This window comes from Pararge aegeria, chromosome 20 (assembly GCF_905163445.1).
Source record: "Pararge aegeria chromosome 20, ilParAegt1.1, whole genome shotgun sequence".
In the NCBI taxonomy this organism is placed as follows: Eukaryota; Metazoa; Arthropoda; class Insecta; order Lepidoptera; family Nymphalidae; genus Pararge; species Pararge aegeria.
Genome location: NC_053199.1, coordinates 9,427,652 through 9,451,008, shown reverse-complemented (window position 1 = coordinate 9,451,008; position 23,357 = coordinate 9,427,652). Strand labels below are relative to the sequence as shown.

Here is a 23,357-nt window from a genome sequence, read left to right as displayed (position 1 = left end):
TTGTGGTTCGATCCTTCGTTAAACAAAACAGCAATCAAGTTAGACGAAGGATAGACCATTTACAGCTGCTGCTGTGATTTGTTGGTTTTCACTTTAACCGAACTTCTGAGCCTTCTAAAGGGTATTTCAGTTCAATAGCAGCTTGAAATATTTATAGCATAACTAAACATGGCAAGAAATTCGCGAGAACTTCTATTTATTGATCTTATAAAAAGTATAGTTATTAAGCAGATACCCATACCGATACATACCATATTTAATTAAGGTAATATGTTATTGTTATTGGCCTTAAAACAACAGTTGTTAAATTGGTTAAACCAGTAGGAGCGACGAAACAAAAGAGCCTTCGGTGTCTTTTGTGTGTGATGTTTATTGATTATTCGGATTAAAATAAATAAAAAGCAAATATTCTGCATTAAGCTTATCTTACCCCTAATCGGTGTCTACGCGATATCGCACCGGAAGACTAATTCGCTTAGCGGCAAGTCTTTATCGGTAGGATGGTAACTAGCCACGGCCAAAGCCTCCCACGAGTATATTGTTTGTATCATTATTGGTAGCAGTTGAGATAATAAATTGTTCGTGGTTTCCTAACCGTTCCAACTCTTCCTAAACGAAAACGTCACGCTTACAGCTGTCAGCTGTCATAACGACGTTGTCACTGTCTTGTCAACATTGTCAATATTTTTGGGTTTCGCTCACATTGTGCAATAAATTCTTGATTATTTCTTACTGTTATGGTAGAGATTTATATCTAAAAACCAAAATTATATCCCTTTGAACCCTATAAAAAGTTATTGTGTGTCAAGTCCGTACAAAAACACAAAAATGAGGCTAGTAGACTCGACGAAGTTGTTGGAACTTCAAAACAAACCCACAAAAATTCGTAATATTTGCATCGTGGCCCACGTGGATCACGGGAAAACTACTTTGGCAGACTCTTTGATATCTAGCAATGGTATCATATCGCAGAGGATGTCAGGCAAGCTTCGATACTTGGACAGCAGGCCCGATGAACAGGAGAGGGGTATAACTATGAAAAGTAGCAGTATTGCCTTGTATCATGCTCTGGATAAGGAGGAGTACCTTGTAAACCTCATAGACTCTCCAGGGCATATTGATTTCTCAAGTGAAGTGTCTACTGCAGTGAGATTATGCGATGGAGCCATAGTAGTTGTAAGTATACACTACTCATTTTGAAACATCATAGTTAATGTCACAGGTGCTGGGTAGGCCAAGCACATTTTCCTCACTCATAAAAGAGAGTGCAGGTTGGTAGGCTGTCAACATTATACAAATATTAGGAAAGATTAAAACATTTCTTGTTTAACATTTTGCCACAAATTGTTACAAGTGTTTTCATGTTTTAGAATATTATTTAATATTACTTAACAAATTGCAACCAGTTAATGTTGTTTGCAACCAGTTAATGTTGTTTGCAACCAGTTAGAAAACAACATTAACTGGGTTACTATAGGAATGAATATGAGAAAGTTATAAAAGTGCATTTATCTGCGTGGCAACATTTGATAACTAATAAATTTAGTTATGGTGTATAACATTTTACAACTGCAGTGTGACAAGCCATAAGTTATCCAGTCCATTAGCCTTTGTTATCTGATATTTGAAAAATAGAAATACTCTAAAATAGAAATAACTAATTTTGTTGTAATTTAAAGTCCATCTGTTGACTATATTTCTGAAACCAGAGAGAGTGTTACTTGTCCATCGTTCAGCAAGCACCTCAGGAACATTGTGTAGTCTTATTCATTAATTTAACATGTACATGAGTTTAGAATTATTTTTACGTCTAATGTACTTATAGAGTTTTTGTTAACCATGATTTTAAATTATCCAGGTGGATGTTGTAGAAGGTGTATGCCCTCAAACAAGGCTTGCATTAAAGCAGGCATACTCTGAGAATATCCGGGCAGTTCTGGTACTAAACAAAATTGATCGCCTCATAGTAGAGATGAAGATGACAGCCCTTGATGCCTATGTCCATATAACCCAGGTAATGGAACAGGTCAATGCTGTAATGGGAGAGCTGTTTGCCTCTGAGGTGTTGGAAAATGAGGAGACTTTGATTGATAAACAGGTATATATTTCAATGATATTAATAATTTGTTAAATTCCTTTCTAATTCATTGCGTTGAATCATCAGATTAAACTTTGCTGTGTTATTTATTATGTGTAAAAACTTAAACTGCATGTAAGTTGTTTGATGATAGCCATTGAAGAGGTTTAACCCTCAAACTTTGCAAATTTACATAGGACAAATTAGAGGTAGATAAGAGAAGATGGTTAAAATATGTTGTAATTATGGCATGCAATGGGAAACAAATGGTTACTCGCCAGCCTGTAAGTGTCTGGAGTGAGCTCTGGTTTGAGTGATCCAGCGGGGAGCCGCTTCATGGGCCACACGTACAGGACAGTTCAACCAAGTAAGGAAAAAGGCCAAGGAAAAGAAGGAGAAGAGACAAATAATATTGTTCGCATCTAATTAATGCTACTAAAAACTTCTTTATTAAAAATGCATTTTTTATTTTGCTTGTACCTACTTTGTTTAATACTTAATTGTAAACTTACAGCCTGAAAAACCCAGGCCTAAAGAAGACAATAACTTCTATGACTGGACCTCTGCTCTTGAAGATGCTGATGATTCTCAGTTATATTTCTCACCAGAACAAGGGAATGTGGTATTTGCTAGTGCTATTGACGGATGGGGATTTACTGTTCATACGTTTGCTAAACTTTTTTCAGACAAGCTTGGTAAGTGAATTTTTTTATTTTAATGAAATATTAAATTTTGAATTAAGAAGCATTATGCGGTTGATGGCAGCTTGCACCAAAGTTGCTGGGGTTGGAGTTGATTGGCTCCTTCTAATAGCATTCCCAATGGGCTACTGTCCACATATTTTCTCAGACCACATACCACCAATAAGCTTGTGTATAAGATTTTGGTTAGATAGTCTTAATAGACATCTACTAATTAAAATACGTTACTGTATTAGGATTTAATTTGCAGGTGTAAAAGAAGACTTATTAAAAAAAGTTCTCTGGGGTGATTTCTATTTAAATTCAAAAACTAAACGCTTTATGAAAGGTGCACAAGAGAAAGCAAAAAAGCCCCTCTTTGTTCAAGTCATATTTGACAACCTCTGGAATATTTATGAAACAATCATTCTAAGGAATGACAAAGATAAAGTGCCAGTGATTTGTGAGAAGCTTGGTATTAAACTAACAACTCGAGATTTGAGGCATACAGACAGCAGAATACAATTGCAGTCACTGATGATGCAATGGCTACCGTTATCAAATACAGTATTAGATATGGTCTGTACAAAACTGCCTTCGCCAAAAGAGATTTTGCCAGAAAAGGTGGAAAAGTTGATGTGCTCACGCATTCGCGATTTCGATTCTTATCACGAAGAAACAAGAAAACTTAAAGATGACTTCCTAGCCTGTGATAGTAGTAACGATAGACCTGTGATTATTTTTATATCTAAAATGTTTAGCGTCGATAAAAGTGCTCTGCCTGAAAACAAACCAAAAACATTAACGACAGAAGAAATGGCTCTTAGAAGAGAAAAGGCCAGGCAAATGCGCGAAGAACTTAAGAGTAATGTTAATTCTGAATCTGTGGCAAAGGAAAAAGAATCTGAAACAGATTCAAATAATGCAGAAAAATGTGCAGAAGATGAAAAAGAAAAAGAAGAAGAAAACCAAACTGCATTTATAGCTTTTGCTAGAATATTTAGTGGTAGAGTTAAGAAAGGTGACCAACTTTACGTCCTTGGTCCGAAACATGATCCCTCCCAAGTACTTATTAAAAAGGACCTTCAAATAGATCCTAATAAGAAATTGAAAGACTTGCAAAGCGACGAACATATCACGTGTACCGAGTAAGTTTAAAGATGTATGTGACAAGATAATAGTAATAAAATTATATTTTTAACCGTGCGAATTTGTTTTCAGAATAAAATCGCTTTACATATTAATGGGTAGAGAACTAGAAGCTATTGATGAAGCAGTTGCTGGTAGTATTATAGGTAAGATTCCCCTTGCAATAAATACAATAAGTAATTAAAAATTGCCTTGTGGTGAGAGCAAAGGTGTTTTAAAATATTAAACAATTTGCAGGCATAGGTGGTCTAGAAGATCACATTCTGAAAACAGCTACTTTAAGTAGCACTATATCATGTCCATCGTTTAGTGAGATACAGTATGCTGCCGTGCCGATTCTAAGGGTTGCCGTGGAACCGACATATCCGTCACAACTACCTCAGTTAGTTAAAGGTAAAATTAAATATGTATTTATGGAACTACCAATCACTAAACAGACTATATTTTGTTTCTATTAGAATAACCATAGATTTTGTATGCAATCTTTAAAAAAAAAACTTCGTAACAGGTCTTCGACTACTTAATCAATCGGATTCCTGTGTGCAAGTACTGTTACAAGAGACAGGAGAGCACGTTTTGGTGACAGCTGGCGAAGTACATTTACAAAGATGTCTTGAAGATCTCAAGTAAGTAGTACATAAAATATCCCCATAATATATGTACGCCTCAAACAATTAATTTGAAACAATACGACGAAGAATGTATGAATTATTTTGTTAAGAAACTATGGGGATTATAACTTTAAATTAAGTAAATCAGTTAGTTTAGATAAAAATATGGTATATGTTCTTCTGTACGCAGGTAAGAAGTTATACTTTTTTGGCGTTATTCAAAATGTTTTATTTTCTCTCATTCAAATAAAATGTTGAACAAATGCCTGAAGATATGAATGCCTCTAGAAACCAATGCCTTCAGACTCTCGTGCAACTTATTAAAAATATAACAACCGTTTCAGTCTTGACCACACATAGGTTTTTCACACATAAGAGGACATTTTAAAGCATATTGCCTATTTTATCCTTAATGCAAAAATAATTTTGGTAGCACCAATAATGCAGCATTAGACTATTAGTGGCTAACTTCGTGGTTGTATTATGCCTGCGCACGCGACTTTTTTCACAAAAAAAAACTGTTTCATTGTAGATACCTAAGCTTTTTGACTATCAACGAGGGTAATACATTATATTGCGTAACATTTTTTTAAATATTGTTTCTTTATCGTTGACTGCTTTACTCACACCTCAGTTCCGGCTCTTTATCACTCAATATTTACGTAATTTATAGCTCGGGTCGCTATTTCATCTTCTTAGAACCCTAACTGGTTTTTCTTATTTCTGATTTGATTTGATTTATCTATAAAACATTATTAATCTATTTTAATATTTTTTAGGAACTTATACGGAAAAATACCGATAACAGCATCAGAACCAATAGTTCCATTTAGAGAAACGATAGTAGAACCGCCAAAACTAGATATGGCTAATGAAGAAATTGACTCACAAAACATTGATAAAGCCAACGAAACAGTTAAAGAACCATTGATAACAGTACATACTATTAATAAACAAAGTACTATAAAAATACGAGCAAGACCTTTGCCAAACGAAATTACTTTATTATTAGACAGGTCCTCAGATCTATTGAAAGCTATATCGCAACACATAAAATTTTTACAAGGAATATCTAAAAACGATAAATTAGATAGCAAATTAGACGAATTGCAAATAAATGGAAAAAATCAACTCTCAGATAGAATGTTGAAACTTATAGAGGCATTTAAGTTGGAGTTGCAAAATATTTGCTCGAAATTAGGGTCGGAATGGAAGGATGTGGTTAGGCAAATTTGGTCAGTGGGCCCTAGGAATTGTGGTCCAAATTTGCTTTTAAACCAAACACCAGATTACGCGACTAAGTTCCTTCTTCACGAGAAAGAGTTGAAGGAAGACCCTAGGTTTGAATACGAGAGTAGTTTCGTGAATGGCTTCCAATTGGCTTCGCTTTCGGGACCACTTTGTGATGAGCCTATGATGGGTGTCGCGTTTTGTGTTGAAGAATGGACTTTAGATAAAGGCGAAGAAGATACAACTTACACGTACGGACCTTTGTCAGGTAAAAACTTAATGGAACTCAGTAATGGATTTTAAGAAAAAAATAATTATTATAGTTTGTATACCCTTATTTTATAATAAGATTACGAATTATTTTATACAATCAGGACGGATTTTCTCCATTTGCTTTCCCCTATACTCCTCCGTCATTTAATGTTCTGTTCATCAAATTTTGATCGGATCTTGATTAGACACTACAAAATTTGTTTGTTTTCTTTTGCATTAGTCTCCTATATTCAACATATATATTATTGTTAATATAATCTGATCCGTGTTAAAATACTGGATTATAATAATTATTTCTACTCTGAAAAATTACTTGGCCTCAGTTGCGTGCACAGGAATGTGGACCAGGGTAAACAAAAAGCAGTAAAATTGCATAGAATGTCAAAATACTCCTCTGTTGCCAGTTATATGAAAATAAGTAGGCAGCGCTTTTGTGCGTATATGAAGTGCACGCCACTGCTTAGCCTATAATGGAATTAGAAGAAACCAAAACTATATTTTACCTTTTTCATATTGGTTGAAGCAAGTAATCAGTACATAGTTTATTTGGCTGTTGCACTGATTGCGAGTGACCTCCGACTTTCAATTGAGAAGTTCTGTCGTCTATCCCTACTTCCCTACTAATATTATAAATGTTTTTGTTTGTTACGCTTTCACACGAAAACTACTGAACCGATCTTCATGAAACTTTTTATACATATTCTTGGAGGTCTTAGAAATAATATAGTATACTTTTCATTGCAAAAAAAAAATTACGTAAGAAAAAAAAATGTTTGTGAAAAATTCTCAGAATCTCATATATGACTATAGGTGTAGACTATGTAGCAGTACGTTACCTCCCAAAATTACGCGGGCGAAGCCGCAGGGCACATATAGTATACAATAAAATCTTCAGCCCCGTATAATTAAATGAAATTTACTAGACGGTAAACTCTTTCCAATGAAAGTTTATCGAAATTCCGTCAGATTTAACGTAGAACTGACAATGAAGTATCATAGCCGAGAAGACGGATTTATTTTGTTGCACTCTGAGTGAACTCACAAATATAGCGATTTGGATTTAATCATATACACTATAGTTATATATATTATTAAAATTTACATAACATGCTGCATTGTCGTATTAGGATAACTTTTTCCTGTAATGACAAAAATGTAAGAATATAAATAAAATAAATAAATAATAATATGTATATACAAATACAAAATAATCAAAATCACGCGATCTGAATTTTTTTTTGAATGTTTTGTTAATCCTTCTTGTTAGCTATACTGACAATGATAGACTAGTTACCAACCTACTGTCAAAGACGTGCCGCTAAGCGATTCAGTATTCCGGTGCGATGTCGCGTAAAAACTGATTAGGGGTATGACTACCATACTCCCAAACAGATTACCCCGCTACCACCTTACACTGCATCATCGCTTACCACCAGGTGAGATTGCAGTCAAGGACTAACTGGAATAAAAAAAAAAAAAATAACCAGGTTCTCAACAAAAAGGAATTCTAACCTAAACTAATTCATTTTTATTCCAACAGGCCAAATAATGTCAGCAGTTAAAGAGGGGTGCAGGAAAGCGTTCGAAGCTCAACCTCAAAGACTAATGGCGGCAATGTACTCGTGTGATATCGTCGTCGACCAAAAAGTATTAGGTAAGTGTAGAACACTATGTAGAACTCTCAGACATGCAGGTTTCCTCACGAATATAAAACGATACTGTAATACTGAAGCAAGCAGTATTTAATCATATTTAGAAAAAATAACAAAGCGATCGAATTTTATACCATGTGAGCGACTATAATATCCGAATAAATACAGAGATTTTGCTAAATTGGATTAGTGGTGAAGCGATGCATGGGTAACAAAGGCTTTTAAGCCTTCGGGAATGTTACTCACACGCTTTTGGTGTTGGTTCATAGCAGCCAATTACCGGCCCAGTACAGGTTACTGGTCTCCTCCCAAAGTGACAAGGAGTTAAGGCCACAGTCCACCACGCTGGCCCAGTGCGGATTGGTGGACTCGACACATCTTTGGGAACATTATGTAGAACTCTCAGGCATGCAGGTTTCTCACGATGTTATCATCGTTTAAGCAAGTGATATTTTAATTCCTTAAAACGAAAATAAATTAGAAAAGGTAGAGGCGTGCTGGGATTCGAACTCGGCCTTCCGAAAGTGAACTCAAACTTCTACCCACTGCGTTATCACCGCTTCCAAAACCTATAACTGTATTATATTAAAATGATAGTTTATTTGACATACCTTGAGTTCAATGTTGACAGCCGATTGGCGCAGTTTGCATCGACCCTGCTTTCTGAGTCCAAGGCCCTGGGTTCGATTCCCACAACTGGAAAATGTTTGGGATGAGCATGAATGTTTTTCAGTGTCTGGGTGTTTATATGTATATTCTAAGTATTTATGTATATTTTTCATAAAAATATTCATCAGTCATCTCAGTACCCATAACACAAGCTACGCTTACTTTGGGGCTAGATGGCGATGTGTGCTTTGGCGTAGTATATAAATTATAGTATATAGTATAGTAATGTTATAATAATACTGATTTAAGCGATGGTAGTTAGGCTCCGTAACCAAACCTTTACCTATAGGGTGGTGATAGTCTCGTAATCGGTGATAGCCTAGTGGTTAGAGCTTCGAACTCCCTTTCGGGTGGTATGAGTTCGATCCCCGGTACGCACTTCTAAGTTTACGCATTTATTTATGCAATTAAATATCACTTGTTTTAACAGTGAAGGAAAAACATCGTTAGGAAACTTGCACACCCGGGGTTCTCTATAATATTCTCGAAGGCGTGTGATGTCTACTAATTCGCACTGGACAACGAAAAAAATGAAAAGGATGTAGGCCGTAGTCCACCACGCTGGCCAAGTAGACTTCAAACGCCTTTGAAAACGTGTAATATTGCTTCAAATATAATAGGAGTACTAATAATTATTAAAAATTGAATAGAATAGTACGGAGTGCTAGTGTGCAAAATCGGCCTTATCACTAAAAGTGATTTTTTAAAGGCAACCTGAGCGTACAGAGCCGATAATAAAGTGGAAAGTTGTTTGTGCATACCAAGTATGGAAATTACACAAATAATAGAAGTTATGTTTTCAATTCGTTTTATTTGTTTTTAATTACAAATATTGTAATTAATCCTACTATTTACAAAGCGATTCGTCTAAGTATGGTTTCGATATAAATAGTGTGTTAAATTAAGACTTAAAAAATCTATAAATGCATCGAAATACACAAAAACCACTGAAATTGTATCACATTATTTTGTGTACACTTAAACATTACTTAGATAATATTCACCAAACAAAAAAAAATCACCATCTACATTGGCGATGACTGAGTTCACGATGTTAATTGTTTTACTTAAAACTATGGCTGTCTTTTCCTGGCAGTTAATATAATTACTTAATCTTAAATAATACTATAGAATACGTCGTTCATAACATACTGTTGGGAAAATAAAGGTACAAAATCGACATTACAGTCTTAAAACAAATGCAAATCGAGTATTCCTCAGGCTGAGTAATTGGTTTAATAGTACAAAAAAAAACCTTAACTAACGGGCCCTAAGTCTGATATTGCGATTGTATCTCAGTGGTCGATGAATCATTATAAAACTAACGGCCCGATGCGTTGCCTGTCGCAGTGGCGAGCGCAGTGGATAAACTTTTGGAGGTCGTAGGTTCGATCCCCTTCAGGTACAATTGGGGAATTTATAATTTCTCCACTTCTAAAAGAACCGAGTCATAACATTAAACAATTTTACATTAAATAAAATTGCTGTTGGTACGCACTCTAGCTAAGCCTACTCTAGAATTCTATCTAGTCTGGTGGAAGGCTTCTCCCGTGGTAGTTACAACCCTACAGACGAAGACGTGTCGCTACGCGATTCAACGTTTCGGGACGATGTCGCGTAAAAACCTATAAGGAGTATGCGTTTATTATAACTGCCATACTACCTATCACGCTAGCCTGTTACCATCACTTACCACCAGGTTAGATAGAAATCAAGGGATGACTATAGAAGGGTAATGACGAATGCTTTAACCCCAAAGATCTGTATGAAATGCTGTTCAGATACAATCATATGCCTGGTCATTGAATCTAATCCATAAATGCTTTCAGACTTACGAGCTTGTAATTGCTAAAAGTGGTGTAGTATAATATTCATTATTGGCCTATTCCCGAGTACCGCATACTTAAAATAAACTTCCTTGTCTCGGAAAATTCATAATTATTCATAGTAAAGTTACCGAGCCATTTAAGATTCATGCAGGCTGCAATTTCCTCCGCTGTGCAGTTATTAAGTAAAATAGCAGTTTTTTTTTTATTTGGCAACAAGTGATTACTATCTCACCTAGTGGTAAGCATCAATGCAGTATTTAAAAGGTAGCAGGCTAAACATGTTTTGGTATGGCAGTTATTTGGAATACATAACTCTAATCTGTTTTTATGCGGCATCGTACTGGAATGCTAAATCGCTTGTCAGCACGTATTTTTTGGTAAGGTGGTAACTAGTCACAGCCGAGGCATTGCACTAGACCAGACCAGAGAAAGTTCTGATGTTAATAAATTCCCAAATTGCTCTCGCCGATGATCACACACAGGAACTCTAACGTTTAAGAGCAAAGCGCTCACCACTGTGCTGTGGAGGTTTTCTCTCGGGCGGTAAATTTTTTCTTTATTTTTTCACTTTTAATTGCTCACACATTTCTTTTACAATTTTATGCACATATTATTATGTTATAATGAATTTTTGAATTAACACAATAATTATGTAATTGATCGATCACTGAGACTATAATTACTCAATATACTCCATTTTTTTATTTCTGTCTTATTATGAAACAAAATATTTTTCTTACTTTTTAGTGTAAAATACGAGTTCAAAATATTATTAAAAAAATATAACATACAAACAATGAAAATCTCTGTTTAGTTTTTATTTTATTTATTTGAATAGTGTGCGTGTGTAATTCAAATAATAAGTGAGTAAAAAAATTATTTTCACTTTACTCTAAAAAGTTAAGAAAAAAATCACTTACATAATAAGACAAGTTAAAAAAATAAAGTATCAGATTTGGCCCTGGTATAAGAAAGCTAAAGCGTATTGTAATTAAATATCATCTTAAACTGTATCAAGTTTTCGTTGAACTCAACGAGGCGGTAAATCCACGGCCGTCTTGAACCCAACCTACTTTTTTCTAACAATAACATTAGTTTCATCTTAATTGATCCAATGCAACGATCGTGCCAATTCTTTTACTTTATACCATGGGAAAGGCGGGTATTCTGAAGTCGTTCGCCTCTCGCGTGCAGCTCTAGATCTCCTATTGTAATAGTTTGAATCTAAATAACTATGCGACTGGTATCGGTTGTAGACGGGCTTGTCGTACGAGTGGGGCTGAGAATAGTCCACCTTGTATGTGCTCGTGGTGCTTTGAACGCCGGCTGGGAATCTGTTTGAGCTGTAACCTGAAAGTGAAAAATTTTACTCTAAAAAATCTAATATATACACTTAATTTTTTTTTTTTTTTAATAATTGACGAAACAAGCCGTTGGTAAGAAAACCATCGACTATAAACAGAGCAATACTTCCAAGTGCATGCAAGGAGCACGTCCTGCAACATGCCACCATGTGTCTAACAATTTGCTGCTTAGCGGCAGAAATAAGCATGGCGACCCGGACTAGCTCTGTCACAAAAAGCTCCACTACGACTTTTAGGAAAGAGGAAAATCTTTATTAAAATTATTACTTGATAATAAACATTGTTTGTTTCGCTTCTAGGTATAAAAGCAATAAATATTAAATACAATTTTGTGATCATCTTTACTGTCCGTTTATGTATCTGTATGAAAAGTACCTACTTAGTTAGTTATTTGTTAAAGACCTACTGCTACACATAGGTTTAAATAAGTCTTCAGTGCGGGTTCTTCAAATTATTACTTTTTCGGACTTAGCTGATAAAATAAACCTTATAGGTTTCGTCAGCGTTACCGAACGAGCTTGAGAATGCAATTCTACTAGTAAGCAGGTTCTGAATAAATTGTTTATATATGTATAGAACATGGAAGTATAATGTCGTTGTTTAATAAAAAAAAAATATTGTAGGGAACACTTTTGTAGTATTTAGTATATATTTTTATTGGAAATAATAACTACATCTGTGAAGTTGGCAAAATAAAATCCTAAATAATCTAAAAGGAAAGGACGGAGGTGCGATCCTACTCTCATCGCAAGATTAACGCTTAGTTATTGAGCACTAAATAATTTGCTACTCTTGCTAAAAAAGGTGTTTAAAAGTCTAAACGAAGAAAATTTAAAGTATCCAATTCAACTTTACGACAATCCTTTCAGATATCTTAGCTTCTGCCCTAAGCTGAGCAATAAAGCATTAAATCCCTTCGCTTTATTCGCTAATACGTCCGTAAATCACCGCTGCAGGTTTCATAAAGTACCGTGTATTAATGCAAGAGATATGGATGTTTCTAAAAAGATGATAGCGCTCTGACTCACCGGAGTGATAGCTTGTGGTCTGTCGCACGCACATCATGCCATAAACTCTTATTCCAGGTACCGACGCGTACGTTGGTTGGTCGTGAGACATCGGCCCCTCTGTAAGATTAAATAATCTCTTATCTCGAAACAAGAACAGTATATCTTTTGTAGAAAGAGCGCTACAGTTACATTTTGTCTTGAAAGTTTTATCTCGTTACTCTTTTTGCGGTTATAATAAAACAAGTGTTACAAGATTTGAGAATTATTACTGTACAATGCAATTTATTGTTGTAACATTGTTCGTTGCTTTAGATAGAAAAATGTTGCAAAAAATATCACAATACATGAAAAAATTGTTAGTCTGCATGAACTTATGTTGCAAATAGAAGTAGCACGCTTTCAGTTTGAGGTTAGAAACAGTATAGGCGGCAAAAAAAAATAGAATAAAAAAAAAAATAAGGCATCATTATCAACCCATTACCGGCCCACTACTTGGCACTGGTCTCCTCTCAGGAGAATTGTTTCTCCACGCTGGACTAGTGCGGATATGTAGGCTTCACACGCCTCAAAATTACGTAAGATAAACAAATGTTTGTGATAAAATATCAAAATCTCATAATATAAGCGGGCGAAGCCGCAGGGCACATCTAGTATTAGGTATATAAGACCTTGATTGAATTATTTTATTAAAAACACGATTAAAGCGCAATATTGGTACCTTTACATGTACCACTTATTGTTATATAATAGGACATTCCAGCATTTAGACAATTTTCTCATGATATTGTCCCTCACCGTTTAAGCAAGTGATATTTTAATTACTTAAATTAAGAACGCCCATAACTCCCAAAAACTTCGGAGTTAACTTTGGAAATAAAATTTTCAAACGATTCTTCTTTAACATTCCAGAAATGTTGGTTCGCTACAGATTTTCAATCAAAGTTGCATGTAAATTAGAAATTACTAACCTAGTATATGTGTGTCTGGACATCTGCATATCACTAAATAGTGTGACTTGCCCGTCCTAATGTTTTGCAATGCTAAAAGGGACCAGTCTCTTGGCGCACGGCATTCTCGCATCTCAGATACAGCTTCGCATGTCTTCACCAGTGTCACCGCCTTCTTTGCGTACTGCAATGTAATTGAGATTTATTGTTCAACAGATCTTATAAATCACGTATGCCTTATCTAGTACACATTTTAGCCCCTTGCACGTTTATAAAAGTTATACGATTGAAACATATTATTCATGTCAGTTTCTCGACCCAATATATTAAAGTAACACTTCTGTAAGATCTTATAAATCTGAATATAATCCATAAAACCTTTTAATAAATAACCTTACTTATAATACCTTGCATTTATCTATATTGTTTAATCTATATCTTGTTTTATCTATCTATCCCTGGGGAAGAATAAAGACATTTCAAATGCGAACTACCTTTCTCATGCCAAGTAAATGACGTGTCATTAATGAGCAAATTACCCGTTACAAATCTTGCTTTCGCAATTCATGGAATCTTTTATCTATTGACTGTGCCGCCACGGCAATTAATTAAAGTTCCAGTATTACAGAATGATTCCTTCTAGGGCGGGTGGGGTGTTACGCCGTTAGGTTTCGAGTTCTATCTCACCTTCTTTTTGGAATCTGTGGTAAGGCGCGTGGTATGCAGGTCGTCTGCATTCAGACTGGCGGAGCAGGGATCTCTGTACCGAGCTGGGCACGCGCATAATGGCTGCGTATAATTTAACCGTACGTAAACCGCGTTACACACCTGGAAGATTAAGTAAGGTTACATGTATTACGTGCAACAAATATATTTATAGTATTATTCCCCGTATACGTAAATAAGATAACGTCTACTCTGCGCATTTATAGACGGGAATTCTCTTAAGAGTGTACAATTTTTGAGTTATATACCTACTAGATAAGTCGAATATTTTAAAGAAAATGCTTGGGATGAAGATTTCAGGAATGATATCTTCGATTGTTTATTAGATATTCTGGAGTGACCCATACGATCAAGACATTTTTGGGATTAACACCCAAAATAATAACCAATCTAATACTATAGTAATCTTCAGATTACAGATTAAGTTAGTAGTATATATTTCCTACTCTGAACATACGGACAGCACTACTACACGTACAACTAGCTTAAGTGCATCTATAGTTTCCTCACAGCAAGCGACAGATTAACTCATATACTTGTCACTCGCACACGGCTAACAACTGGAGTGCATAATGTAGCGATTTGTTTGTTCAAAATTTAAATTAAATAATATCCCACTGCTGGATTAATATCCAGCAGTAGGATATTATTAGAGAGATTAATTCTCTCTTCTAATATCAGAGAAATCTCCTCTAATATCTAATCCTCTTCTCTAATATCAGAGAGAAAGAGAGAGGTTTAACAATGTGTCATGGCAGCAAATAATGAACTCTAAGTAATATATAATCGGTTATTAAATCGTTGCATTGCACTTGTACACTGTATTCTTTAACTATACATATTATCAAAATGAAAAGGCAAAGAAAAGAGTAAGAAACCATTGTAAAGGTATATAATTATAAAAGCATAAAACCTTCTTTGAATACCGATGGTATTGTATATAAACAAATTGCTTAAACAACATACTATATCGACGTGTATAAAATATTTATGTGAATGGAGAATTTTCATTACCTGTTGAATAGCGCATTCCGGTAGTAGATAAATGTGTTGATTGTGAGGATAGTAATGGTACTTCGTAGGCTTTGCTAACACCGAAGTAGATCCCGCAGGCAAAGGCACCGTCTGAAAGCAATGACATATCAAATGATAAGCGAATACATTCCAATGATGAATGCTCTAAGGCAGAAGAAATAGCACGTTAAAGAAATAGTCGTAATATTACAATCGTCGGCGTTCTTTATGTTTGTGCAAGAATTTATAGGGCCATCGAAAGCGTTAATTCATTTCTTGTCATTAATTACAGCAACAATGATGTGAAAAATTGTGAGGTCGTTGTCACTTCCCGTTCATCATTCATGAGATTTAGCTGCCGAATTGTTCTACAAAAGAACATATTGTTCTTTAAATGTGAATGTGTTCATTCATTTACGCGTCAATTTTATTTCGAAATAAATTAAAACTTCCTAATTTATTTTGTAGTCGGTTATTATTAATCGTTCGTTACCATCATGGCGGAAGAAAATTTATAAGTTAAGAAAAAAATATAGGTACCACTATTCACACGAATGTTAAGAATTCGAAAGAAACTGTGTGTCTCATATTTTCACGCCTAAATTATTGAACATTTATCAAGACTATAGCTTGAATCTTGGTCCTCGGGAAACCTTTTTAATCAATAAAAACAGACCCGTCAGAAATAAATATAAAGGCTCGAAAAACATCTAATATAGTTGATTTTTATTTTATCAATACTTTATTATTTTCTCGACTTGTTGCGACGTTGCCAATATAATAAAATCGTCGCTATAAGTACTAGCATAAAAACAAGAAATCAGCAAGTGTTTAGAAAAAGATCAAGCGGATATAATCCCAGATTCTATGAAAAATTATTATTCAAATAGCTACCGTGGCTATCCATATTAACAGTTACATTCGTAATCATTTATTCTGTAAGCAATTATTTCGTTCACCTGCTGTGTCATTCATATTTGATAAATATCGTCTCAGCTGATCGAGAAATGCGATCTGTTGATCCAAAATGGACATAAGATAGATTTTTTTATCAAAGCTACATTGACAGTACCTACATCTGTTTTGCGCGATGTAATCAGATGCGATTATTGTAATTAACTGTGCGTAAAAGTTATAAGTTTTATCATATTGAACATTTCATCTGATTATTTAAGAAAATGTTGCATTTTTATACATTGTTAGTGTGGGGTACTATAAATGGGTTGTAAAGATTATCTAGTTTTTCAAATAGATTTAAATGAAACAATCTAAGCGTTTGTAAAAAGTACGCTCAATACCTTGGTCGAGACGTGAACTATTATTTGTAACCGTTACCTATACAAGATCGTGTTTGTTATTGAATAAAGCAGCCGAAGTTGGATTCGTTGCTATTTTTTCTTGGTTCTCGCTTCGTTTGATCGCACTTTTTTGTAGAATCGCTGACCGTTCTCGTTTTACTCTTGCTTTTAAATGAAACTGGCCCTATGGATATAATTTTGGTACTTTTCTCGCGGTTTTCAATTTGTGCTGTACTGGATTTTTTATATTGTTTCCTCATTTATATTTTTTAAACGTAGACTTATTAATTCTATCGTTTATTTCATAAATCAAGATAAGTAATTATGTTATATAATTTCATTTTTATAAATCTCTTAACTCTGTGTCGATTGATGCGGCTTCTGATAAATTTAAAATTCAAGATCCATCTGGAGAGAGTACCAAGGGTGTATCCTGTGGTATACATTTTTCTTAAATTAAACGCCGGACGTCACGTTCAAGGTGAACGTTCGAAGCCGACTTTTCGATAGAACAATTTAATCGTAAAGCCTTTTATTCGATTTTCTAATCCGTAACGTACCGCTTCGTGTTCTCCATTACATGTTTTTGTATTGGTTTTATAATTTTGTAAAGCGATTCAACCGCTTTTAGACCCGTTACGTAAAGCAAGGTCAGAATCGGTATGAAGCCAGATCAACCGATATGTTTACCTAAAAAGTTTTAATCTTCGGTTCGCGATCTTGACATGATCTGAACTTCGTGCAACCTGCAATAAATGATCACGATAACAAGGTTCATTGATCCGCTTAGCTAAATAATAGCTATTGTTAATTCTGTTTTTGGTGTCCTAGCTAGCTAAATAGACTATATTTACTATATTTAATGTCCGTAATTTTTATTGTTTTCTTTTAAATTAATTAAAATGCGCGCTCAAACATCGTGCGTTTTTGGCAGGATGATATGATTACGCCTTTAGCGGAACACTTTTTGTATCCGCATAAATTCAGCTCTACAATTAGCAGTACATTTTTAAAAAGTTTTTCTACTACAAGTTAGCCCTTTACTGCAATCTCACTTGGTGGTAAGTGATGATGCAGTCTAAGATGGTAGCGGGCTGACCTGTTAGGGAGCATGGTAGTCATAATCGTTTAGCGGCACCGTCTTTAACCTAATTATTAAAATTATAAACTTTTTAAATTGTCTCCTCTTCAAATCTATTGAGTGTGTTTGTTTAATGGCGTTGTAAAATGTACGATGAAGTAGTTTGTCTGCATGTTGTAATTGAGTCGCCATTTTTTTTACCACGGAATAAATTGAAAAATTTCCGTCTTTACGTTGCCCATACATCTTTAAAATTAAAAAATGTGCATTAAAAAACGATAGGTCTGTAGAAGCCCGTACCTATCGTGACTTGTAAGCAAACATCGTGTTTGTGTATGAAGTGCTAGCTATCATCAGTCAACGTGATATTATCTAGACAACGTAATCTAAAACGGGTCCAGCGGTTTTATTAATTAAAACGACTTGTACCATAAACTACAATCTGTTTTATTTTAATGTGATGTATCTTAATTGCTATTTTATTAGAACTTATTTTATTTATGGAAATCGGATATGCTATTTAATTATTATATAGAGCTACTCTTGATCTTCATTTTGTAAGTGCTACTTAATAAAAAATTGTAAAATTATTTCAGAGCGATCTCAGCTATCCCTTATTTTATCTAATCCTTAACTAATTGCGCAAGAGTTTTTGTAAGTTATTCCGTCTTTCAAGCAATACGAATTCAAAAAAAACAATACGAACTCAAAAATTCAATCTAGGGTTATTCAAGGGGCGGATAAAGAAATTCCTTTAAAGGCGGCAACGCATCGGTTGCTCCTCTGGTGATGCAGATGTTTATGGGCGGCGGTGATCACTTACCATCAGGTGACCCACTTGCTCGTTTGCCCGCTATTAATATTAAAAAAAAAAAAAAAAAAAAGACGAATATTATTCATGCCTTTTTTATAGAAATATACAACGTGTAAATGCAAACCGAAATAATTCAGTTACATAATTTACTGTCTCTGAGACTTATCTGTGAAACCAAAACGCTTATAATTTTTGAGTAAACCATTGCCATAGTTTTTACTAATAGAAATCCGATCCAGCCCTATCATCACATGCAAAAGTAAAATCAAGTGACTCCTGTGTCCCTTTATTAGGCACCCGTCGCATTGCGTAGGTACTATGCACGTGTCGGTCTTTAACTTCAATGGGGTTGTCATAAGAAACACTTTGAATGTTTTGAATTAATTTGTATGGAAAAAATATGCTTTATTGATTTAATATTTTTATAGGATAATTCCTTATGAAATATACTTATGCACTCTTCAACATATTTAATAGCTTAAAGCTTATAAAACACTATTTGATTGATTTGATTTGGCCTTGACGATTAAGTCTCAGAATTAATGATACTTTTAATTCCCATACTTTTACTGTAATAATTTTGTTTATAGATTGGTTTTACGCACTTTTGAATTTATAACATACTAGGGATACAGAACTCGCATCGTACAGAGCTATCATCTTATTGAGCTCCTTATATACACTCAGCAACAAATGAAGTGCCCTTGACGGTTGTTCGAGCGTTCGTTGCCCGCCGCGATCTACCTCAACGCAAGTTCAGGGTCCCGAGGTAACCGCGTAATCACTTCCGATGCTAACTGATTTATGTTCAATTCGACGTATTAACCGGTTGTTTATTGCACAATTATGGTTAACGGAATATAGTATCGTGGAATGGCAACTATTGATCGATGAATTGTTGCTCAGATAGTGAATCGATGAATAGGTGTTCTTTTGGAGTTTGCGTGCGTAAAACGTTAAAAACGAAAGTCTTACGTACGTGAACGTACGGAGTTATATCAAAAAATAATAGCGCACAGCGGGAAACGTGACTATACCACCATACCACCATATTATGCTATTCTGAGTTTCATAAAGTTTGTAAAGGAAATTATTTTATTGTCTTTTCTTTAATAACAATAATTCTGCTTTACAAGATTTGATAGTTATGTACATAAATAAGTAGCAACTAAAGCGAGCTTCTCAACAAACTAAAATCATATTTATGCCTTTCAAAAAAAGACAAATGTTATATTTTTGTTAGAATGTTTACAAAAGTAGGACAACTCATATATTTGATGAAAGTTAAAATGTCGAAAAAGTTTTTTTTCTTTTTTTCTTTATTTGGTTTACCAATAGCTTTACATTTCAAAAAAACAATTTAAACTAGCTTATACTGTATGAAGACAAAATGTAAATCTACTTACAGGTAAACACCGCATGCAATAAATAGCGTTAAACTAGCTTACAACTACACAAACAAGATGAAAGTGTATACAGTGTAGGAAGGAAAAAAAAGAATTAAATTATTATACTTTGCTTAAAGTACATAAGCTCCAATAAAATGACCGAAAATAGTCTTTTTTCTCACAAATTAAGTAATCTATATTATGAAAGAAGTTTTTCGATTATTTTTTCAGTAAAAACCATACAGGCTAAGTTAATGAGCACGGCAATCATTGTGTCAAAATCTCTTTCGTAACGTCTTCGTAAGCTAAAGATGGATAAACGTTACAAAGTTAAAGAGCGTAAAATTTGCGGAAGCATGCTATCTTGAATCATCTACAGATCTGTCAATGCTTCTATAAAGACTGGTTACCCTTTCCGTACTAAAGCAATTTGCCTATTTGTCATAAATTGATTAAGATAACGAGCCGATCACCGAGTTTACTTGCATTAGTAATTTATATTTCCTTATCGGGCTTACAGTTAGTATATACCTACATCCAGTCATCCAACAGGTTTCTATACATAGCGGTTGAGTAATTCAATACTTCAGGTTTCCGTTCCGGCCTGCTTCCAAGTTCATAAATATTTTATGCTCTACATACATACGGAGATCATAAACAGGATTATCTTTTATGTTTACTCTAGGTTTATTGATTCCGACATTTATTAAGAGCTTTAGGCCGCTTTTCCATTGGGGAATTTCTGCAGACAAGCTGTTGCTGAGCGATGTAGTGTGCGCTGGGTACCTAATGCCTAATTCAATTCATCAGTCGATATATCATATTATTACTGTACTGCATTTTACAAATCTTTTTTTTCCCCAAATGATGGCCTTATAGCATACTTACCTTATTAAACCACGCTCCTATATACATTATATTATACTTCAAAGCATCTGCTACACGATTTTTATCCGAATGCTGGTACTATAGTAACATATTAAATCAATGCAAATGCTGCCGTGTACCAACCGTGCCGTGTGTCAAAATCCGAACCAAAACGGTCAATTCTGTTGGCGACTCTCTCGAATTTGTTAACAATACATGAATATCTTATATATGTGAATACACCTTCAGTACATAGTAGTGAATTTTTAATAAGAGAGTTCTTGATAGAATCCGCTCTCGTTTAATTAATCGTCGCTAAGCTTTTAATTAATTATGGTAATAGATTTTCTAATGAATTACGCTTAGGCTCATGCGAATTTTATGTGGCACTGGGCGTATTGAACCAACCTAATAACCGTATGACCGACCGTACTCGTAGTGATAAACTAGCTAAAACCCCTGTAGTTTAGTAGACTTTAATGACAATAGCCTATTTGAAGGAAACTATACGAGATTATTACCATCCGCGAAAATAAGATAGAAGTGATATTCTAGTGGTCCGAGTTTGATCTCCGTGCAATTACAGTATCATTGACATTTAAGGAGAAGGAATACATCGTGGGGAAACCTGTATGCCTAAAAGTTCTCAGAAGTCTACCAATCCGCACTGGGCCAGCGTGACTATGGCTTAAAACCCCTTCATTTTGGAGGAGACTCGTGCCCTGTATTTAGACTGTGGATTTGTACCTACTTCTTTCAAGCAGCACCCTTGGTTGAGCAACGAACTATATTTCTTTATAACCGGAACAATACACTTTTAGGTAGCCCTGGTAAAATACACAGGATGGTCTAAGAGAAGAACCCTACTGTTATCAATACGAAAGTTAGTTTACTACTTTAGAATCTACCAGATCACACGACGCGGCGCAAAACTTAACCAAACTTTTCGCTTTGCTTCACGTGAACGAGCTTCCTAAGAACTCTGAACAGGTTTGAAACTTGTCGGGCATACAGCAACCAAAACACGCGTGCCTAAAGCCGATTTTTTTCGCATTATGAATCATTTACATGTTACCCTCTCCATGACTTGCGGGGTCAATATTTATTATGACCCCTATATTAAAACGTTACAGTTGCACAAAATATGCATAAAATATTGCAATTCCGGAAGCCATTGTTACATTATGTATTATTCATGAGTGCAGTCTAACGTCCTACGTTCGCGGGCGTTGTTGAAAGAACAGGTTCTGGGGAAATTTACATCAAGCGAACTTATGCAAGAGGCGGAGGTATTAAAAAAAATAAATTTTTCATAATATTTAGAATTTAGGCTACAAAATGTGTAGCATGTAGTTTTTTTGTTAGTTGCAGTAAAAACACATTTTTAAGGCGACTTTAAAAGGAGAAGGTCATCAGTTCAAGAGTTAATAGGCATTTTTGGCTGGATGAGGAGTGAGAGAGTGCATGTCCATACATATCTAGAGTTACCGACATATTTGAAAGAGTTGCGAAGCTAAAGTGGCTATTGGTGGGACAAATATAACATCGTTACGATGCAAAGGGGTCCCAAGGTGCTGGAGTGGCAAGCCCGCGCAATGGAAAGCGTACTGTTGGTATAGAACCCTCACTATATATATATCGATGACATTTAGCGAGTCGCATGGAGTCGTGGAGAGTGTAAGTCCCTACAAAAGACCTATGCCTAGCTGAGGACGTCTATCAGTTGAAATGATGATTATGAAATACATACAGGAAAATTTAATATTCAGTTTTTCGGTGCAGACTACATGTGTTTTCCTTTTAAAACTAACAAATCAAAATTATTCTTTACCAAGTTGTCTGAAGAAACATACGCCGTACGTTGGGTTCACCCAGGTTTGACTTAGTAACCGTATATAACTGTATACACTTATAATAGTTATAATACACACTGTATTATAACTATTTCGAAAAATAATCTATTCTGAAAGTTTCATTCACATTAATAAAATAAAATTAATATTTCCTTATAAATTTTAAATGTGCTATTCCTAAAGAAATTAGGCGCCATTGATATTTGATGAGGATCTGATAAAGATTCACTGATTTTTATTAAGAATATTTTGCCATTAAGGAAGATAGGTTTCCTCACCTGACAGCAAAAAATCAATCCGAATCAGTGTAATAGTTAACAAAATATCTATATTTAATATAACATACCAGCCGTTGCCAGCGATCGTCAGGCAGCTTCGTCGATGGTGGCTTAGTTTTTTGAAAATCCTGCGGAAGCCGTGTAATTTTCCGGCCTAAAATTTTCCTACAACATCTTTACTTCTTCAAGATGAAGAAGTTATCTTTATGTTAAATTTTGTCAACTTTATTTTTTTTAGTTATAGTTATAATTTACAAACAAAATAGGTACCAAAGTTTTTTTTATCAAATTTAAATTCAAAAGCATATCACACACAATCCCACAAACCTTTCGTAAACGATATGCAGATGTCACTAACTTATGTCCATTTCAAGTAAGGTGGTTGTTTTTATCAACTTTTCGATTATTAAGAGTAATGTTTTGTCTTACAAATACTATCTTGTTATAAATAAATTTTGAGGCTACTGTAAGTATATAGTATACTTATATCAATATATGTATCCAAAAAACAGGCCCACCTTGGCATTCATAACATAAGTAGAGATTT

At 34.7% G+C, this 23,357-nt stretch overlaps 2 protein-coding genes across 3 annotated transcripts in view; one reads left to right on the top strand and one right to left on the bottom strand.

Annotated features, from left to right (window-relative positions):
• Positions 1 to 690: 690 nt before the first annotated feature.
• LOC120632539 (elongation factor-like GTPase 1) overlaps positions 691 to 23,357 on the top strand; it is a 160,641-nt gene continuing 137,974 nt past the window's right edge. The window contains exons 1-10 of one of the 2 annotated variants that reach the window (XM_039902372.1): positions 829 to 1,176; positions 1,859 to 2,098; positions 2,592 to 2,772; positions 3,029 to 3,905; positions 3,979 to 4,052; positions 4,144 to 4,299; positions 4,415 to 4,532; positions 5,297 to 6,015; positions 7,561 to 7,674; positions 12,620 to 12,675. In XM_039902372.1, coding sequence (XP_039758306.1) covers positions 829 to 1,176; positions 1,859 to 2,098; positions 2,592 to 2,772; positions 3,029 to 3,905; positions 3,979 to 4,052; positions 4,144 to 4,299; positions 4,415 to 4,532; positions 5,297 to 6,015; positions 7,561 to 7,674; positions 12,620 to 12,648 — 2,856 coding nt within the window. In that variant the 3' untranslated portion in view covers positions 12,649 to 12,675. Of the gene's footprint in view, positions 1,177 to 1,858; positions 2,099 to 2,591; positions 2,773 to 3,028; positions 3,906 to 3,978; positions 4,053 to 4,143; positions 4,300 to 4,414; positions 4,533 to 5,296; positions 6,016 to 7,560; positions 7,675 to 12,619; positions 12,676 to 23,357 lie in introns of those variants that run through there. The other variant, XM_039902371.1, reaches the window with a different exon arrangement.
• The window catches only part of LOC120632540 (protein esc1), a 75,603-nt gene continuing 63,471 nt past the window's right edge, over positions 11,226 to 23,357 (bottom strand). The window contains exons 2-6 of the mRNA XM_039902373.1: positions 15,232 to 15,342; positions 14,179 to 14,319; positions 13,513 to 13,675; positions 12,563 to 12,661; positions 11,226 to 11,520 (exon numbers count right to left, since the gene is read on the bottom strand). Coding sequence (XP_039758307.1) covers positions 11,273 to 11,520; positions 12,563 to 12,661; positions 13,513 to 13,675; positions 14,179 to 14,319; positions 15,232 to 15,342 — 762 coding nt within the window. The 3' untranslated portion in view covers positions 11,226 to 11,272. The remainder of the gene's footprint in view (positions 11,521 to 12,562; positions 12,662 to 13,512; positions 13,676 to 14,178; positions 14,320 to 15,231; positions 15,343 to 23,357) is intronic.